At 45.1% G+C, this 18927-nt stretch overlaps 2 protein-coding genes and 1 long non-coding RNA gene across 8 annotated transcripts in view; 2 read left to right on the top strand and 1 right to left on the bottom strand.

Annotated features, from left to right (window-relative positions):
• MGST2 (microsomal glutathione S-transferase 2) overlaps positions 1–1767 on the top strand; it is a 58896-nt gene extending 57129 nt beyond the window's left edge. For all 6 annotated transcript variants that reach the window (XR_006698016.3, XR_006698018.3, XR_006698019.3 and 3 more), the window contains one exon: positions 831–1767. The gene's annotated coding sequence lies outside the window, so the exon portion shown is untranslated. The remainder of the gene's footprint in view (positions 1–830) is intronic.
• The window catches only part of MAML3 (mastermind like transcriptional coactivator 3), a 435952-nt gene that overhangs the window by 12891 nt on the left and 404134 nt on the right, over positions 1–18927 (bottom strand). Inside the window, exon 3 of the mRNA XM_005555953.5 lies at positions 968–1216. Coding sequence (XP_005556010.3) covers positions 968–1216 — 249 coding nt within the window. The remainder of the gene's footprint in view (positions 1–967; positions 1217–18927) is intronic.
• On the top strand, positions 5612–12438 carry LOC141410340 (uncharacterized). Its single transcript, XR_012435127.1, has 2 exons — positions 5612–7625; positions 10762–12438. It is a non-coding gene; the product is annotated as an uncharacterized lncRNA (long non-coding RNA).

Genomic DNA, 18927 nt, shown 5'->3' on the forward strand with positions numbered 1-18927 from the left:
ACCCCCGTCTCTATTTCTTTAAGAAAAAATTTACAAAATTCTGACCCTATCAGGAACATTCTAGAAGGATAACTGTGAGGCAGACCTATGTTGAGCCTTCAGCTTTACATGACAACCTTACACCTCCTATAAGAAAGAGCCTGCTGTGCAAGATTCTCTGTGCAGACCCACAGAAGCCACCTGGGGATCTCTTGCGGACAGCCTCAGGCCTTTCCCTAGGATAATGCTAAGTCAGGTATGGGCATCTCTAAAAACAAAACAAATGGAAACCTACAGGATCAGTCTGCAGGGAAGGCTTTCTCTCAAAGCTGAGGAATTGTAGGGCGAGGGTGGACAAAGATGCCTAAGGTAAAGCTGTATTTGTGTTAGGCTTTCCTTTAACTCACAGATTTCCTGAGCTGTTTTAAAAGCTGTGGGGAGTTTTCTTAAGTTTGCACCCTGTCTGTGACCCAGAGTTCAGGTTTCCAGGTACTTCTGCAGGCCTTATTGTTCTGCTATTGTTCCCGATCCATTGTTCATGACCCATTCTATAGAATTCTCCTCAATCCTTCCTCCTGTCAATTTCCTCTAAGAAACAGAGTTCTCTGAATTATTATTTTTTCCTTCATGCTAGAAATAATACGGCTTATGGAGCATGTGAGACAGTCCCCACCATGTGCTGATTACACAGACCCCTGTACCAGAAATCAGAAGAAAAGGGGCCAGGCTTGAATCAAAGAAATGTCTCTGACACACAGGCCTTCAAATTGATGGCTGGAGCCTGTCTTTTAAGAACAAATTAATTCATTATAGGAAAAACCCTAACTAATTGAAAGGTCTAAATTCTTCAGGTTCTCCTGTGATCCTGGGAAATGCTAGACCGTGAGCATCTTGACAGAGGATGTGAACTGCGACTTCCTCACAGGCAGCAGGCAGGTGCTGAATAAGTGCTTGCTGAATGAATGAATCACGCCAGGGCGCATGTTACCTGTTCCGCCAAAATCTGCTGCTGCTGCTGCTGCTGCTGCCTTTGCTCCCGCAGGAACTGTTGCTTCTGCTGCTCCATCAACTGGGCCCGCTGATCAATGAGCATCTGCTTCATGATGGCTGCTTGGGGCTGGCTGCCCAGGAAGCCAGGGCCTGCAGGACTGGCTCCTGAGACCATACCACCTGAGCCTGGGGGCACGGAGGACTGCATGGGGCCTGTGGTTCGGGGAAGTCCAACTGGATGCTGCTCCTGGGAGGACAAGAGAGAGAGACATGAAGGGATTCTCCATGGAGACTCACTGCCATTTGAAGGGAAGCCCCTGGAAAAAGGGAATGGGGCGGAAGTCCCAGCTTATGGACTGGAGGCATTTTGAGTGGCACGCATTGCATTTCCATAAAAGTAGCCTCAAACCCGACCTTACCTGAGTAGAATGAGAGAGGCCACAAGGGACAGTAAGAGAGCATGGCTCTGGGAAATCCAAGCCCAAGTCCAGTCTGTTTCGGATGGGACCGACTATTGCATATGGACAGGATTTTCAACTAACATCCTGTGTTCCTCCAAGGAAAGGGAATGAGCCCTCAGGCTGAGCTCACCTAAAGTCTGGAACACCAGAGAAATCCTGACCTCACCTGTTAATCCTTATTTCTTACTGTTTACTTGGCCAAAATGGACGTCTTCTTCGCAAGTAGGAGGGACATTTGCAGAAAACTGCAGGAATTTGTTAATCAACAGATCTGATATTTGATGGAATTCTAACGAGTTGCAACATTTGAGAGCTATATATATATCAAAAAGAAAAATCCTGCTGGCCAGAGTTGTTGATGGTGAGAACTGGGAATGTTTTACACTAACCAAAGCTATGTAATCTCCTAATATCTTTAAAAATAGAATTGAGTTGGCCAGGTGCCGTGGCTCGTGCCTGTAATCCCAGTACTTTGAGAGTCCCAGTACTTTGGGTGGATCATGAGATCAGTTCAAGACCAGCTTGGCCAAGATGGTGGAACCCTGTCTCTACTAAAAAAAAAAAAAAAAAAATTAGCTGGGCGTGGTGGTGGCCACCTGTAATCCCAGCTACTTGGGAAGCTAAGGCAGAGAATTGCTTGAACCCGGGAGGCGGAGGTTGCAGTGAGCCGAGATCGCACCACTACTGCATTCCAGCCTGGGCGACAGAATGAGACTCTGTCTCAAAAAAAAAAAAAAAAAAAAAAAAAAAAAAGAATTGAGTCTTCTATGTCTGGGATAATTTAAACGTGGGGTGTTGGATTGGGTCTCTTGATTCTATAATTATATGTCAGCCAGTCGAATGATGGCAACTTTTAAGGACTGGTCCTTAGGGAAGAGGAGGTCAAGCCCAGGTGACTACATGGAGAATGTGCTCAGAGGCGAAGTTTATGCTCTAAGCTGGACAGTGTGGACTATTAGGGGAAAACAGTGAATGGGAAGAATAGGTGTGTGGCCCAAAGATTCAATTTCTAGACACTTCCTTTCCTATTTTTTCTACCAAGTCTGCCTAGCAGTGGCAAGTACTGTCTGAACATTCTGCAGAAATTCCTTCTACCTCATTAAAGTTTCAAGTAATTAATGTGAACATGGAGGAGTTGACACAGATCAAATGGGCACACATATAAGGACATTCACAGTCATTTTGTGAAGCACTATTATGAGACCTAAATAGTAAGAAGCAAATGTGAATAACTCTATCATTTAAAAATTTGTAAATCCAAACTGGATTTTAATATTTTTCTTCTTTTTACTTTATTGCCTTTCCAACGCAGATACCATTAAACATGTTGGCAGTTTTTTCTCAAAGCAAATAGGTGAAGTTTGTCTCTGTCTCTCCTAGAGAGACAGTCCTGGATTTGACTCCCTATGGCTTGGGCTTGTGTTCCTCCCTTCCTCCCGTGGTGTGCTGTAGAACCATGCAGGCTGCCCTCTCTACTATGACTGACCTCAACTGCCTCTTCAGTTGCTCTTCTTCCCTCCAAACAAAACAAAAAAGCAAAACAAACAAAAACCAAACCAAACCAAACCAAAACGCTACTCCTCTTACCCTAGAAACACTTGCCCAAGAAGCTCTGGTTTGTTCATACAGTAGCCTAGGTCACACAATGAATGAATGGAAGACACAGAACTAGCAGAACCAGAACGCTATTTTTTTTTTTTTTAACAGATAGCTTGTCTTTACTTTTTAAAAAAATTAAACTTAAATTTTAAAAAATTATTTCATTAGTTATCGGGGCACATACAGGTGGTATTTGGTTACATCAGTAAGCAGAACGGTAATTTTGATTCTCAATTCAGTACTCTTACTAGCTCAGGCCTCTCCCAGGCAGTGTCTTCATGGTGTTAAGTGTGCACCTAAGAACAGCCTGTAGACCTATATAGTGTGTCTCTCATAAGTGTACTGTGTTCTATTTTTTATGTGTAAATGCTGTAGCTGAAATTAATAAAACGTTGTGTCTTTGTGTATTTTCTCTATAAATACACAAAGATAGCTAGGAAATATTTTTGATGTTAACAAAAAGATCTTATACTAAAAAATACCAGGAACCTTTGTGCTCCCAAAAAGTTTACTTCAGGACTAAGTCTTGCAGGGGCCTAGATATTTCAGGATCTTCCCTTTCCCCCCAAGTATTTGCTACCTGTTTTCCAAGCCCTTCCTTGCAGTGAAATAAAGCTGTTTCTTGGCACCTTTAGGGACAAATGGCTGATTGGCTTTACACTTTAACAAATGAATTCACACTGACATATAAACAGTCAATCAGCAAAAATGCAGATATGTAGTTTGTTTTTTCTGTCTCAGTATATTTGATACTTTCCAGTTTTGATAAGAAGGAGAGAGTTGGAAAGAAAATGAGGCCCAAGGGAAGATAAAGTTTTCTTCAGCTTGAGTTTTTGAAAGGGTTGGTCTGGGATGACCCTGTTTATCTTTGTGCACTTTGAGATATGCTTGTCCTGTGTGACCAGCCCGCACAGCTGGGGAAGTGGTAAGGAGTGAAGAAGTGTTGCTTTCCCAGCCTCCTCTCCACTGGGAAAAGAAAGAGAGAGGCAAATGGGGTGATGATGATACATCAAACCGCTTTTTGCCCCTGTCTTCCTGGGCCAAAAAGAAATACTTCAAAAGCACAGTGTGAAAAAAAACCCTCCCAAAGGGATAGTCATGTTATTACTTCCCAGGATTATGTATTTCCCCAAATAATTCCCTCCTAGAGGTTTTGCCTTCAGGCTTCTCACTGAAGACCTACAGGCAGAAAGGGCTGTATGTATTATATTATTATTATTTTTTAAGAGACAGGGTTTCACTCTGTTGCCTAGGCTAGGGTGCAGTGGTATGATCATAGCTCACTGCAACCTCCAACCCCTGGGCTCAAGCAATCTTCCTGCCTCAGCCTCCTGAGTAGGTGGGGGGACTACAGGTGTATGCCACCATGCCCTGCTAATTTTTAAATTCTTTGTATAGATGGGGGTTTTACTGTGTTGCCCAGGCTAGTCTTGAAATCCTGCCCTCAAACAATCCTCTTGCCTTGGCCTCCCAAAATGTTGGGATTACAAGCATGAGCCACTGCTCCCAGCCACTATGTACATTCTTAAAGGACTGCCTTCCCTATGAAACATCTTTAGTACTTTCCCAACAAGCTCTGCGGCATTCAACAGTGGATGAGAGACGCCTACAGCCCCAGACTCTGAGGTGTATTGCAAAGTGTGACGATGTACTCAGTGACTTGCCTTACACATTAAGCTGGCCGAGGCCACTAACTGTTTCATAATACATGGCTTCTTTTAACCTCTAGTCTAAGAGGGCTTAATGAGAAATAGTCTGTCAGATTTCAGGATTTCAAGTCACTGCTCTTGTTTCTAAGAAGGACACACACTGTGTTGTGCAATTAGAGAAAACCAGGCTGAGCTTTCGTCATGCGAAATGTAATGCCTTGAAGCCAAATGATGCTGTATTTTTAGTTGTAATTACTGGCTTGTTCTCCAATCCACTCCTTGCCCAACGACCTCCCTTGCTTCTCCCAAGAATCTTAATACAGTTTCTTCCCCTCAAAAATCCAACTGGCTATATAGATCTTCATTACTCGCCTAACCCTCTCACTCTTCAGTAAAATAAAGGGAGGAGAAAGAAATCAAAACCAACGAACCTATTTTACATATCTTCCCCTCCAGGGAAAAGATCTTAGCAATATTCTAAAGGCTAGAGTGAGGTAGGAGGTGTCAAAAGCACCCTTACCTCCCCCAAACAGGCAGTTTTTGACTTCAAAAAACAGTTGTGGTAAAAATATCTCCCAAGAACAGCCAGTTGTTTATAAATCTGTGCGTAGGGAAGCTTTATTTTTCTGAAGTGTTTTCAAGAACATGCATAGTGTTTGGGTGAGAGGGGCCAGCGTTGCTGGCGGCGAACCAAAGACGGCCGGCGGCGGCGAGGAGGCTGGGGTGACAGGGACCCAGTGGATAACGGGCTTCAGAACGCCCAGGGCTTCAGCCTTTTCCAGGCGTCCCTCGCCGGGGGAACGCGGAGCAGCTGCCGTTCTTACTGCGCCCCAGCAGATGGTGGTGTCAGCCCGGCCTCGCGCCCGGCCGCCGCTGCGCCCGCGCCCCTCCCCTCGCAGATGGCTTAATCAGGGCTCCCGCCCGCCCCTCCGCAGCCCCCGCCCCGCGCGTCTGGGCGAGCGCTGCGAACGTGGAGCCAGGCAGTCAAGTGTTACTGCGTACAGCAGGTAGCCTGGCAACTGAGAGCATAATACCGAGCAGATGGTGTTCGCACGGCGTGATGGACATCACACACGACAGCCTGAGACAATCCAGGAATTCCCTGGTGACTCTAGGCCCTCTTTACACAAAATGAGTTCTCTCTCCATTGCCGTGTATCTCTGGGGTTATCTTCCCCCCTCTTCCGACTGACACTGAACTGGTTTCTTATTACCGACTTTTCTTCCAGCCGGAGGGGAGGGAGAATTCAGGTGGGGGAGGGCGCGGGAAGGGGACGTGGAAGGAAACGGAAGGGCTGGGAGTGTGGTAGGGGGGCAGTGGCGATCTCAACGGGGCGGAAGGGTGGCGGACACCAGACCCCAGGGCCGACAGCCCGGGAGGGACCGGGTTCCAGGACCCCAGCTGCACAAAGCCGGCGCGGGGAGGGGGCGGTAAGGAGCGAGCCTTGGGTCGGCCCGGCACTGCTGCCTCGGCTCAGAGTCCTTGCAATCACTTGGCCTACGAACAACTTAAATGAAATTTAGGGTTTTATTGAAAAAGTCCCTTGGGGCCTAATTTAGCCTCTCGACTCGAGCCTATATGCTTACAAGTCCTTAGGGGACTCCGGCTAAGAAGTCAGGAGTGGGGCCCGTGCGCCCCCGGTAGGACCGAGACTGCCTCTCGGCGCAGGCGGCCCTAACAAAGAAGCCCACGAGGCCGTCCCGGGCGCTGGCAGGGGCGGCGCGGCGGCGCGGCGGCGCTCGGGAGACCCGCGAGGGGCCCTGGAGGTCCTCGGCCAGCGCGCGCCGCTCGGGAGCCCGCGAGGCTGCGGTGTGCTCCGGCGGGCGCATTTCTCAGGCCCCGTCACATCGTGTGTGTTAGTGGCTGGGGAGGACACGAGGACAGAGATGAGGATTGTTCGTGGCAGGAAAGAGTAAAAATAAATCAATGCATAAACAAAAAGGATGCCCCAGAAAACCTGTGCTTTTCACACACACACACACACACACACACACACACACTCACTCTGAATTGGGTCAAGTAAAAAAATTTTTTTTTAAAGGAAGGAATCTTTAGCCCAAGTGGGATTTCAACTAAATTTTATATATCAAAAGATAGCTACATCCAACCTCTCACCAGAATCCAGAGGCTTTCTCCTGCAAAGATACTATTGAAAGTTTTATTAGTAAGTTTGAGAAGGCGAAAGTATATATCAGAGGTGAAAGCTAACGTGACAATTGCTTGGCCAAAGAGCGCAGCAGTTTTATGTTATTGAGCAGCACAGGATGAATCGAACACCCATGATGGCTAGACAGAGGCGCCTGGCTGTGATTCCCAGAGGTTCAGGCAAGCCATGTGACCTCTCTCAGTCCCCACCCTCTGAAATGAAAACCATACTCATAAGACTCCTGACAATGGAAATTTTGGAGGTGACATAGTTAATGAAGTGCCATAGAAAGGAAATAGCTACGAATACTCTAAAACCTCCCCATTCCAAGTATGGGCAATTTGGGAAAAATGAAGAACTAAATTAGGGGTTCTCATGTGGTTGCAGGATCAAATGCGTTAGTCCCCACCTGGGAGCTTGTTAGAAATGCAAATTCCCAGGCTCCCCCCAGGCCTCCTGAGTTAGAACTTTTGGAGGTGTTTTAACAAGCTCGCCAGGTGATTACGATGTCCCATAGAGAATCACAGGGGCAAATAATCCTGTGCCCTGATTAGATTGCAATGCTGCATTTTCAAAAGCAAGTCAGGGTGCTGAGTTGCTTAGGTTTCTGTTGCGAAGTTTCCTGCTTTGGAACAAAATTCTCAAAATTTTCAGAGGGTTGCTCAGGCCAGTGATGTTTGCAATGCAAACCCAAGAATTCTGAAAGGAGCCCAGGGCCAAAAGGAGCCAATTCTTCCAGGAGGGACTGCTCCAGTTACAATTGTGCTGTGGAGGCTGAGGAACACCCATGACTGAGGAAGGGTGAGTCCCCCATAATGCCCTTGCTAAGGAAGCATCAGACATCCCTAGACCTACAAGTCCCTGGTGTAATAAGGTGAACTATGGAAAGCTATGATTTGAGGAAAGTTCCCTCTGATTGAAAGAATTCTTCAAATATGAAGAATGTAACACTTATGGGGCACCTACTCATTGCAAAACACTCTGCTAGGGGCTTTCACCTGTATGTTTAACTCATTTTGTTTTTTATTTTTTTTTAAAGCCCGAATTTCTGAGAGGTTAAGGAACTTGTCTGATGTCCCACAGCTGGTGGTGGCGTCTCTGGGATTCTGACTTTTCCACTGACCATAACATGCATCTGGTCTAAATTGAGCAGACCACCCAGGAGGATGTTGGAGTAAAAAGAAATGGGAAGGGGGTGGGGAGAGGAATGGGCATAGAATAAAAAGGTAGAAACCCTTGGGATCAAAGGATGCAACTGAAAGAGCACCAAAATATGCATCATTTTTTTTTATATGTTGCCTGGTACCCAAAATTGGGGTGCCTCTGTGGTATCAACTTTGACATTTAAAGAAAGGGCATAAAATTAGATCATTCAACCATAAGTGGAAGGAAGAAACAAAATGAAATAAAACCTTAGAATTCCCTTTGAAGTTGATCAGGTTGTCAAGGCAGAGATTTGGTTTTCTTTTACAAACTTTCTTTTTCCAGAACAATTTTTATTGTGGGTTTGGAGAGGTGTTTACAATAAATTCATAGCAGAGCTCCAAAAGGGCCCACCCCATCTAAACTCCTCTGTCTCAGCAGATTATTGAAGAAGATTGGATTAAAAGGATTGTTTTGTGATGTGTGATGGTTGTGTCCCAAGATGATTGCGTTTAAGGCAGAGTTCATCAATTTAGGAGGCTTATCACTGAAACAGCAGTAACTTGAGGCCCAATGCAAAGGCTTCTAAATGGGTTCAGCAAAGCTCTTTGTTCAGCTTCTAGAAAGGAACAGTGTACACTGGGGGAACCCCACAGGCCTGGGTAGAAACTCAGCTCCACCATGGGCCCAGTGACTGGCAATATATAACAAACAGCTTATGGTTATTATTCTTACTGCCAAAACCTCTTGATCATGCAGGGCATCCTTCAGGATGAGGGAAGTGCTGTGTTTCTGGTTCTAGCTTTAGCTTCTAAAATAATGGGGAACAAGATTTGTCATGGCACGGTGGCTCATGCCTGTAATCCCTGCACTTTGAGAGGCCGAGGCAGTCGGATCACCTGAGGTCAAGAGATCAAGACCAGCCTGGCCAACATGGCAAAACCCCATCTCTACTAAAATACAAAAATTAGCTGGGCTTGGTGGCATGCACCTGTAGTCCCAGCTACTCAGGAGGTTGAGGCAGGAGAATTGCTTGAACCCAGGAGGTGGAGGTTGCAGTGAGCTGAGATTACACCACTGCACTCCAGCCTGGGCACGATACAGCGACACTCTGTCTCAAACAAAAAAAAAATGTCTTGGTCCCCATTATTTTAGGAGCTAACTGCTTAATTGATAGGGCAATTATTTAAAAATATACACTTTACTGATTCCTTCCTCTGCTTCCCAATTGCTGGGAATATTTGAAAAACAATGCAGAAAACTATAGATAGAAAAAAAAAGTACAAAGTAAAAAAAAATGCAGAAAAGTATACAGAAAAAAGTATACAGAAAAAAGCTAACACTCATTTTTAACACTCAAAGGTAACCACTGTTAATATTTGATATGTTTTTATATTTCCTCCTAGTTTTTTCCCATATGCAATAACATATTTTTATGCTTATGATCATGGTATATACACAATTAAACACACCCTACTGATTCTTAATTAAGTAACATGGGAGAGGTAGAAAGTTCTAACTTTCCAAATGCTTCCAAGTGATAATTTCCTGGCAGGATGATATCCTTATGGCATCCTTCCTGGCAAGGCTTTTAGCTCCTTTGGGACCAAGACTATGAGTCTCCCCAGTATCCAGCACAGAGCTAGGGCCACAGCTGCAACAAAATACAGATTTACTGAACTCATCTGACTAATTGGCTGGGATGAATTCTAGCCTAAACCAGTATCAGGTATAACTGGAAAGGACAAAATGATGGCCCTATAATGGACTGCTTCTCCAAGCTCCTGAGCTGACCCTCTGCTGAATGTTAAAGAAAGGGTTAAAGTTGGCAGTCCAGTGCAAAATGTGAGGATGCCACCAGCCACAGGAAGGTCAGCCTTTCAAGGCCATTTTTTGGGGGGATAAAAGCAACAAAAATACCATTTGTCCTTATCAGTGCTTTGAACATAGTTACCATAGGTCCCGCCAATGGAAACACAACTTTGAGACTTATGCTTTTCTTCTGCCTTTGATGTAAATTATAAGAGTCCTTTTGATCCTTTCTTGTGATTAATTCCACCACCAATGCAATTCTAAATTGGTTAAAAGTTCATTAGTGTACAACAATAGAAGCTTGATTAAATAAATTATGGTATATCCATACCATGAATACTAGGCATCCAATAAAAATCATGCCTCCTTAGACTATCTAATCACATAGAAAAAAGCTTACCATATATAGTTAAGAAAGGCAGGGGAGGAAAGCAGTTTCTGTTTTTTTTTTTCTTTATGTCCTCAGGTGTTAAAACTAAAAAAAAAAAAACAAAAAAAACCACAAAAAACAGTTTCTAAAACACTTGACACTGGATAGTCTTGTTAGACAAGAATTGTAAGAGATTTTTATTTTTATGCTTTTTCAAATTTTCTGTTATGAATATATATTACTTATAGTATTATTTTTAAAAGCTTGTTAAGAATAATGCTAAACTGATATGGAATGAAATGTAGAGTGAGTTCAAGAGGGGCCCAGGTTATGTCTGGGACCTGGACTATTTCTCCCTGAGCCCACCTTATGCTCTAGAAGGTGTAACAGACATGCTTAAGTGGCAGGACCCCTTTCCAAACCTGTACGTGGCTTCAACAACTGGGCTTCGATACAGGTTCAGCAACTAGGTCAGCTTTCTATTGCTCCCACAAAGAGCTCCTAAGTGCCAGCGGAAGGGTACTGACCATCTTCCAAGAATTCTTGGGTCTACCTGGACAAGCCTGCTCTCTGTGGCACCACCCAGCTCTCTGTGGCTTTTCTCTGTTTTAGGCTTGAAGCCACAGTGCATGGCCAGAACCAGCCAGACCTTTGGAGTTCAAGAACTTGAGAGGTGGGTGAAAACTGCCATTGCCTCCACAGACTGTCTTCCCCGTGGAGCTGTAAGAAAACCTGAGTCACCAGGGCTGGGAAACCTGCACCACTGAGACGAGCACAGCCTCTGCGCCGGCATGCAAGTGGCCGCTGTCAGGACACATGGACTGAAAGTGGTTTGTCAGCTGCTCCATTAGGTTTTTTTAACCCATATGTTTGCTACCTTTCTTTCCTTGATTTAAACATAGGGAGGGGAGCAGTCTCAGCTGTCTTCAGCTGCTAGGGAGATTTTTTTCTTTTCCCCTCCTGAGCTACTGTTTTCCCCAACCCGAGCCTTTCTCGCCTATTGTACCCACCCTTTCTGATGAAGTCATCAAAGCAAAGATTGCATAACTGATGCATAGGCCTATCTTGTGTTATACTGGGAGACAGGCCAATGTTTCCATTAATAGACAAGAGCACCACCACGCTGCCAAATGGAGCTCTCTGCTGCAACCACTACAAGACAGGAAGAAGGGAAGGGAAGCTGAGTGCTCAGGGCATGCTGTGGAGGGAAGGCGAGGGCACTTCTGCCATCATCTCCAGAACCTCCACAGCCTTGGGGGGGCGGGGCGCTGAGAGACATCAGTGCTGACTGCCTGAGAAGAGCCCTTCCACAAGCAGCCTTTCTGGTGTCCCCATATGCTTCCTTCCTTCCAGAGGCTGTGAGAGGGAGGGCCCATGTCAGCCTGCTCTGCCGGTTTCCCGACTGCTGAAACTGGTCTGTGGGAAGCCGGTTTTGACCATGTGATGCTAAGGCTCTGAGAGGAGGGCTACCCTTTTCCCCACCCTTGGTCCCCATTCCTATGAGTAGAAGCCTGCCCAGCTGCGGTGGTGGGGTTTGAGAAGGCTAGGACTTACAGCAGGGAAAAACACGAGGAAGCAGAAAGAAAAACAGAAACACTTAGAAATCTGGGATTGGTATTTCTCCTTATATAAAGATTGTGGCTGACAACCAGCTTCTTAGAGGAAGCAAGTGTAGGAGAAGGGCTCATACCTGGTCTGTGAGGGCCTATGGGGGATCAGGGCACCTGACCCTGGGCTTTGCATCCACAAGAACCTTGAGTTTAGATTTTTAGACATATTCTTCGAACTAGACTTTACATATACAGTCACTGAGAAATCCTGAGAGGATTGAAAAATAGCATCTATTTTATAGCTTTAAATTGTGCCCTGAGCTGAGTGTGGTGGCTCACGCCTGTAATCCCAACACTTTCGGAGGCTGAGGTGGGGAGATTGCTTGAGTTCAGTTCAGGACCAGCCTGGGCAACAGCAAGACCTCATCTCTACTAAAAATAAAAAAATTAGCTGGGCATGGTGGTGTGCACCTGTAGTCCCAGCTACTCAGGAGGCTGAGGTGGGAGGATTGCTTAAGCCTGGGAGGTTGAGGCTGCAGTGAGCTGTGATTGTGCCACTGTACTCCAGCCTGGGTGACAGAGTGAGACCCTGTCTCAAAAAAATTGTGCCCTGTTATTAGATCAGGCTGCTCTAAGTCCATTATCAATTAACATTTTTATACATCCTGCGATTATCCTGTGCACAGTATAATTGCCCTATGCTTTATTTTTAAAAATAAAAACATTGCATTTAAAAAAAGCTCTATTGTCATTTTTTCATTTTGTAAATATAACTGGGCACTCCAAAAAATAGAAATGGCTCAGGTATTTTCTTAACCTTGAGAAGATTTGGAGACACACAGACATAAAAATAAGTTTTAGAAAGAATATAGCACTTAAAGAGGTCTAACACAGCCCTTGACTCCACACCACACATACATATGGTAACTGGGATAAAGGAATCTGCAAACAATGAGAAATCATCCTCTCTACAGATCTTAAACTTTTCACTCTCTTTAATCAGAACTCTTCTTGGGAAGCATGATTCAGCAGTGCTTGGCTTATAGTAGGCGCTCATAAAGGTTTGCTCTCAGTATCATCCCTATTAATAATGAGGAAATCAGAAACTTTAGGTGGGGCCTATATTTTCAGCTCAGATTTTTTTGGTTCTTAATGGTCACATCAGTTCCTCAGCCATGTGAGGGAAAACATCCCTGTTTACAGATGACCACTTTTACTTAGGATAAAAGTTAAGTTGGTAGCTAAATACGAAACGAGACTCTAGAATAAATATTCTTTATACGTCCTGTGTTTATCCTGTGCACAGTATAATTGCCCTTGGGAAGGTGATGGGAAACTTAGTGAGGAATAAATTCACCTTTTTGACTATAACAATAGAGGCCTTCTAAGATGGGGGTTATGCACCAAATATTTTTTGCCACTTATCCCTTCTAAAAGCCTAAACGCTTTTTGGGGTAATTTCTCCTCTAGCTAGTTGACTTCATACCCACCTTCGCTCTGCTTCCCAGATCCAGGCGGGCTGCTTTACAGCATGACCATGATTCATACATACACATCTCTACCTAAAGTTACACGCCTCCTTTAAGAGCTGCTGCAACCACTACCACTTCTCTCCAAGGTGACTGCTTGTAGGAGGATAACATCAGAACAGGAGGGGCAGGGTGATTAATGCTGGAGTAGGACAGGGAGATCTGACCTGCTGTTCAGGAGACTTGTCAACCTGAGAAAGCTTCCTGGACACTAGGGATCCTGTTTCTGGTCTTCCTTCCCTTTGGACCATTTCTCTAATAGACATAGTTTCTTGTTCTTTGGCCCAACTAATTACTTTCCCCTTTGTGTTTCTGTTTCCCTTTATCCTCTCCCCCATTTTAAGAATACACAATTTCTCAATCGGCAATTATTAAACCCTTCTCAAGTCAACCAAACCTTTTCTGGAAGCTGACACTAAATATACACGGCTGTAAACTTGCTGAGGAGTGGAGGAGGGGTGAGTAGGGATGACAAACCTAGAAACTGAACTTGAAATCTTTCTCGGATCCCAAGGATACCACACAGGGGAAAAGCCAGCCAGAGTGAGATTCTCTTCTTTATTTTCCTTAGCTTCTCAGGGGATAATTTATACTGAAGGTTACTTTCTATAGAAGGCCTTGAGAACACTACCTCTTAATCATATTTAGAAGCATATAAAAAAGGTTGACAAGGCCAATCTTGATTCCTTTTTTCTTTGATGTAGTCACAGATAATTTTGAAGGAAAGATGGGGTCTCTAAGTCCCCATTAATAAATAAATGTAAGTCCTCAGGAGTGAACATTCATGTACAGGGTGCTGAGAGCTCACATGTGGAGCTCTCAGCATGGCCATACAGTCCTGCCACAGTCATTGTCACTGAGAGAGTTGTCACTGCTGTAGTAGGGTCCCAGTCACTCTTAGTACCTCTCAGAGGTTTCCTGGGGACACAGCCCAAATATATCCTGCAGTCAGATGCACAAACACCCTGGGTAGGAACCTAGAGAGGTCTGGAATACTCTGATTCACTTCTGCTAAGAGACTTAGATAAGGAAGGCTGACTAGGTCAGTCAAATTGATTGCCAAGGTGGCTGGCCTAATAGAGGTTCAGGGATCTGGTTTGAGAACATGGAGCCTCAGACCCTTCCCTTCAAGCTGTGCAGCACTGCATATCCTTAGTGGCATTTTCAGTTTCAGCTTCCAGATCTTAGAGTTGATTTTTCTTAAAGAACACTCACAGCTAAGACAAACAAACAAAACAAATAAGCAAACAACCGACTTGCTTAATATGATATGCCACCCCCCAGGAGTATGGGTTGTGGTTATAGCTTTGCTTGGGATTTTATGTGGAGTAAGTCACTTCATGGTTAAAATGCAAATATTGCTCAGAAAACAAGTATACCTCCTCCTGAAGTCTGAGCACTAGAACACGACGTGTGGCATGTATATTTTGCTATTAAAGTTTTCTTTCAATTTGAATACACATCCCACTTTTTGAAAAACTTTGATTGCTCAAGGAGTCTGCACAGGCCCAGTACCCTAGCTCAATGGCAGGGGCTATGGTGGGGCTCTTAGACTCTCGGTGCAGTGCAGCCGTGGCCTCTGTCCTGGAGGGAGACTGAAATCCGAGTGCAGAGACAAGGTATACTTCATGGAAGAGCTCAAGGATGGCACCAGCTGGTCAAGAGGCAAGCTGTGTGGCAAGTGTTCTGTTTCCATTTGATTTCCATACAGCCAGGCCGAGCAGACCCGGGATGGGCAGAGCGTTGGTATGGCATAGAAAGAGGCCCAAATGTGGATACAAGGCACATGAGTTCTAGGCAGTGTTTGACCTGAGGCAAGTCACTGAACATTTCTAAGCTTCAGTATTCTCCTTTATGAAATGAGGAAGCCAGCCCAGGTAATCTCCAAGGCTTCTACTTGCCCTAACATTTCTCTGGTTCTACTTGGAAAGAGCTTCATGGATAAGCGGGGACTTGACTGGGAGCCTTGATGGAAGTGTAGATTTGGATTTGAGTGAGAAGAGAAGGAAGGAAGGAGAGCGGCCACCTGCAAGGAGGGAGGTGGCCACCCAAAGTTGGGGTGTTTGCTAGGATGTGTGAGAAGAAAGCTTTGCAGGGTGGGACTGGCCATGGACAGGTCTGCATGCAGGCAGAGCCAGCCGACTCGACCATCAGCCATCAGGAGCCACAGCAGGTTCTTAAAGGGAATAAATGCTAAATGCATTACTTTAAGGAGATTAAGCTGGTGTCAGGTAAAGCAGAGATTAGAATGGGGCTGGATCAGAAGAAAAGTGGGCAGGAAGGGTTGGGAGACAGCCATGGGGGTAATCCCATCAGGAGGTGAGGGGAAGCCGGCTGAGATTTGGCACTTGACTGTGGGAACTGAAAAACGCCAAATGCACCTGCCAGGCATATTCCTGCAAGAATAAGAATTCTCATGTGCAAATATCTGGGGTCACTTTCCGGTCTGGGGTCCCACCTCCTCCTACTCATTTCTCTTCTTTATTATTGTGCTCTGCCCAGCCCACATGGCCACCAGAAACCTGGCAGAGATACAGTGATCCCTGCTTTAAAATCAGGTAAAAATAAAGCTAGTTTTTCTGGTCTTCCCTATTATAAAAAAACTAAATTCATTTAAATGTGAATTTAGTATACAGGATTTTAAACATACCACCTGGTTTTTGACGGGGAGTAGAACAGCAGGTCTATAACTGTGAATATTTTCAAAGCCCTAACAATACATCCTGGGGATGAAGGAAAGATGGCAGGCAGTAACAGGAAATGTGACCAAAACAACTTGGAGAAGAAGAAACCTTTTAGTTTTTGTGCTTCCTTAACTTGTTTCTCTAACTTTCTCTCCTGCTACTAAATGTTTCATTCAGTCAACTTTTTTCAAGAAGGCCTGACAAGTAATAAGGAAAGTTCTATGGTGGCACAATTAAAGACTTTTCATGACAAGTAGACTTCATAACAAATGTGATAACTAAATATTTCCTAAGCATAAGCTCTCAGTTGGATTTTTTTATTAAAAAGTCAGAAAATCACTCTTGGTCTTATTGCTAAATCTTGTTTGCAACAGAAATGGTATGTTATATTTTTATAAGATAATTAACATTGCATGTATTCTACCAACCTTTTAAATCTGAACTAGAGATGGTAATAAGAATAATTTCTAACAAAGTAATTCATCAGTACACAACCAGTTGGACCGTTGAAAATTTATGATTGAAGTTAAGAATACCTTGGTTTCAGGTAAAAATATGTTTTATATCACCAACTTGGAGACTGTCTTCTCTGAAAAAACGAAAAATCTTTCCTTTGAAAATTTTCCTACCCCTTATCGAGACAACAGAGGAGAAGCAGATACCCTGGTTCACAACACTCTGAAATTACCACTGGGCTCTGGAAAATGGATTGCTTCACCTATTTGTTCTGTCTTCTAATCCCAGGGAGGGGCTGCAAATCTTCCCATCTGTCTCTCTCGCTCTGTGGGCCCCTCGTTGCCATGGTCTTTCCCACAGTATCTAAAGGAACAAGATTCCGCAGACGTTTGACACTGGACCTCCGCAGGCAGCCAATTTGTTTTCCTTTCACCTCCCCCCTTCTCCTCCTCTCTCCCTTTCTAATATAGCATATTCTTTCTGTGCACCCACCAAAAGTAATGTGTCAAACTATGATTATGTTTTCTTTTATTAAACAAGTTGAAGAGAGACCGATTGCTTTCCTTCCTTTGATCAAGTCAAGGTAATAAAAAGCCTAGGGAGAGTCGGGGTGGGAGGGGGTTGCTGGCATCTGCTGTCCTGGTCTAGGCCAGCTTTTGTCGGGGGTTCATCTTAAGAAATTGTGGGCCACCGGCCGTGGCTTTCCTTCATGGCCCAAGGCTTGCAGCAATTGCTTCTCACTGTTCTGTGTTTGGAACCAACTGAGTCTGTGCAGCTCTTAGTGGTTTCGTCTTGTGCTCTGGGAAAAGCAAAGGGGTTGAGGATGGAGGGAAGCCCTGTCCTCAGAACGTGCAGCGAAGTCAATCCTTAAATGATGGTTTCTGTAGGGTGGAAATACCAATCTATTTGAACCCTTAAAGCTTATACCAAATCCACACTCTCTGCATCACTGAGGGAGGAAATGTAACTTGAGAGTTTGTGGCGCTGGTGGGAGGAGGGAGAAGAGTGCAGAGCACGGGCAACTTTCCCTCACCTTTTACATAGAAACCTTTCCTTCAAGCATCTGCATCTCTTTAGTTAGAAAATGAATTCTGTGGGGAAGAACTTTAAAAAAATCTTCCTTGCGGCCGGGCGCGGTGGCTCAAGCCTGTAATCCCAGCACTTTGGGAGGCCGAGACAGGTGGATCACGAGGTCAGGAGATCGAGACCATCCTGGCTAACCCGGTGAAACCCCGTCTCTACTAAAAAATACAAAAAAATAGCCGGGCAAGATGGCGGGTGCCTGTAGTCCCAGCTACGGGAGGCTGAGGCAGGAGAATGGCGTGGACCCGGGAGGCGGAGCTTGCAGTGAGCTGAGATCCGGCCACTGCACTCCAGCCTGGGCGACAGAGCGAGACTCCGTCTCAAAAAAAAAAAAAAAAAAAAAATCTTCCTTGCAAGTCAGGCGCGGTGGCTCATGCCTGTAATCCCAGCACTTTGGGAGGCCGAGGCAGGTGGATCACCTGAGGTCGGGAGTTCGAGACCAGCATGGCCAACATGGCGAAACCCTGTCTCTACTAAAAATACAAAAATTAGCTGGGTATGATGGTGTGTGCTTGTAATCCCAACTACTTGGGAGGCTAACGCAGGAGAATTGCCTGAACCTGGAAGGTGGAGATTGCAGTGAGCCGAGATCGTGCCATTGCACTCCAGCCTGGGCGAGAGCGCGAGACTCCCTCTCAAAAAAGAAAAAAAAAATTCCTTGCACACATCATTTTATTACTGATACTTATTAAGAGTAACAAGAATGCCCATATAGGCCGGGCACAGTGGCTCATGCCTGTAATCCCAGGACTTTGGGAGGCTGAGGCAGCTGGATCACCTGAGGTCAGGAGTTTGAGACAAGCCTGATCAATACAGTGAAACCCGTCTCTACCAAAAATACAAAAATTAGCTGGGCACAAAAATTAGCTGGGTGTGGTAGTGGGTGCCTGTAATCCCAGCTACTTGGGAGGCTGAGGCAGGAGAATTGCTTGAACCCAGGAGGTGGAGGTTGCAGTGAGCCAAGATCATGCCACTGCACTCCAGCCTGGGTGGACAGAGCAAGACTGTCTGGAAAAAAAAAAAAAGTAAAAGAATGCACATATAGAGGTGGTGGGACTTTGAAAGGGGGATGGGAAAACAAATTCACGGGAACACTGCCCATGGTACATTCAGCTTCCAGATACTCACAGGCTCTAAGAGGGCCTCCATCTCTTTACATTGTCCAGGAGCTAAACAGGAAGATGGAAATTGAGGTTTGGAGCACTTGGGCCATAAGAGAAGACACTCCCTAGGCTGGGGTTTCTAAGGCTGGTCACCAAGATGCCTATCTCTTTCCCTTCAGGGGCTTCAGAGAAACAGGCTTACACCCCAAAATAGAGGTGCTAAGGGACCTGAATACCAGGAGGAGGGTCTAGAAATGGAAAGAAGTGGAGCTCAGATTGAGAACCAACTGGCGAAAGGATCTCTGGTCCTGAACATCAAACCATACAACAACGGGAAGAGAAGAGGACAAAATGCATCAATGGAAATGAATGA

The sequence above is a fragment of the Macaca fascicularis genome, chromosome 5 (assembly GCF_037993035.2).
Source record: "Macaca fascicularis isolate 582-1 chromosome 5, T2T-MFA8v1.1".
NCBI classification, from domain to species: Eukaryota; Metazoa; Chordata; class Mammalia; order Primates; family Cercopithecidae; genus Macaca; species Macaca fascicularis.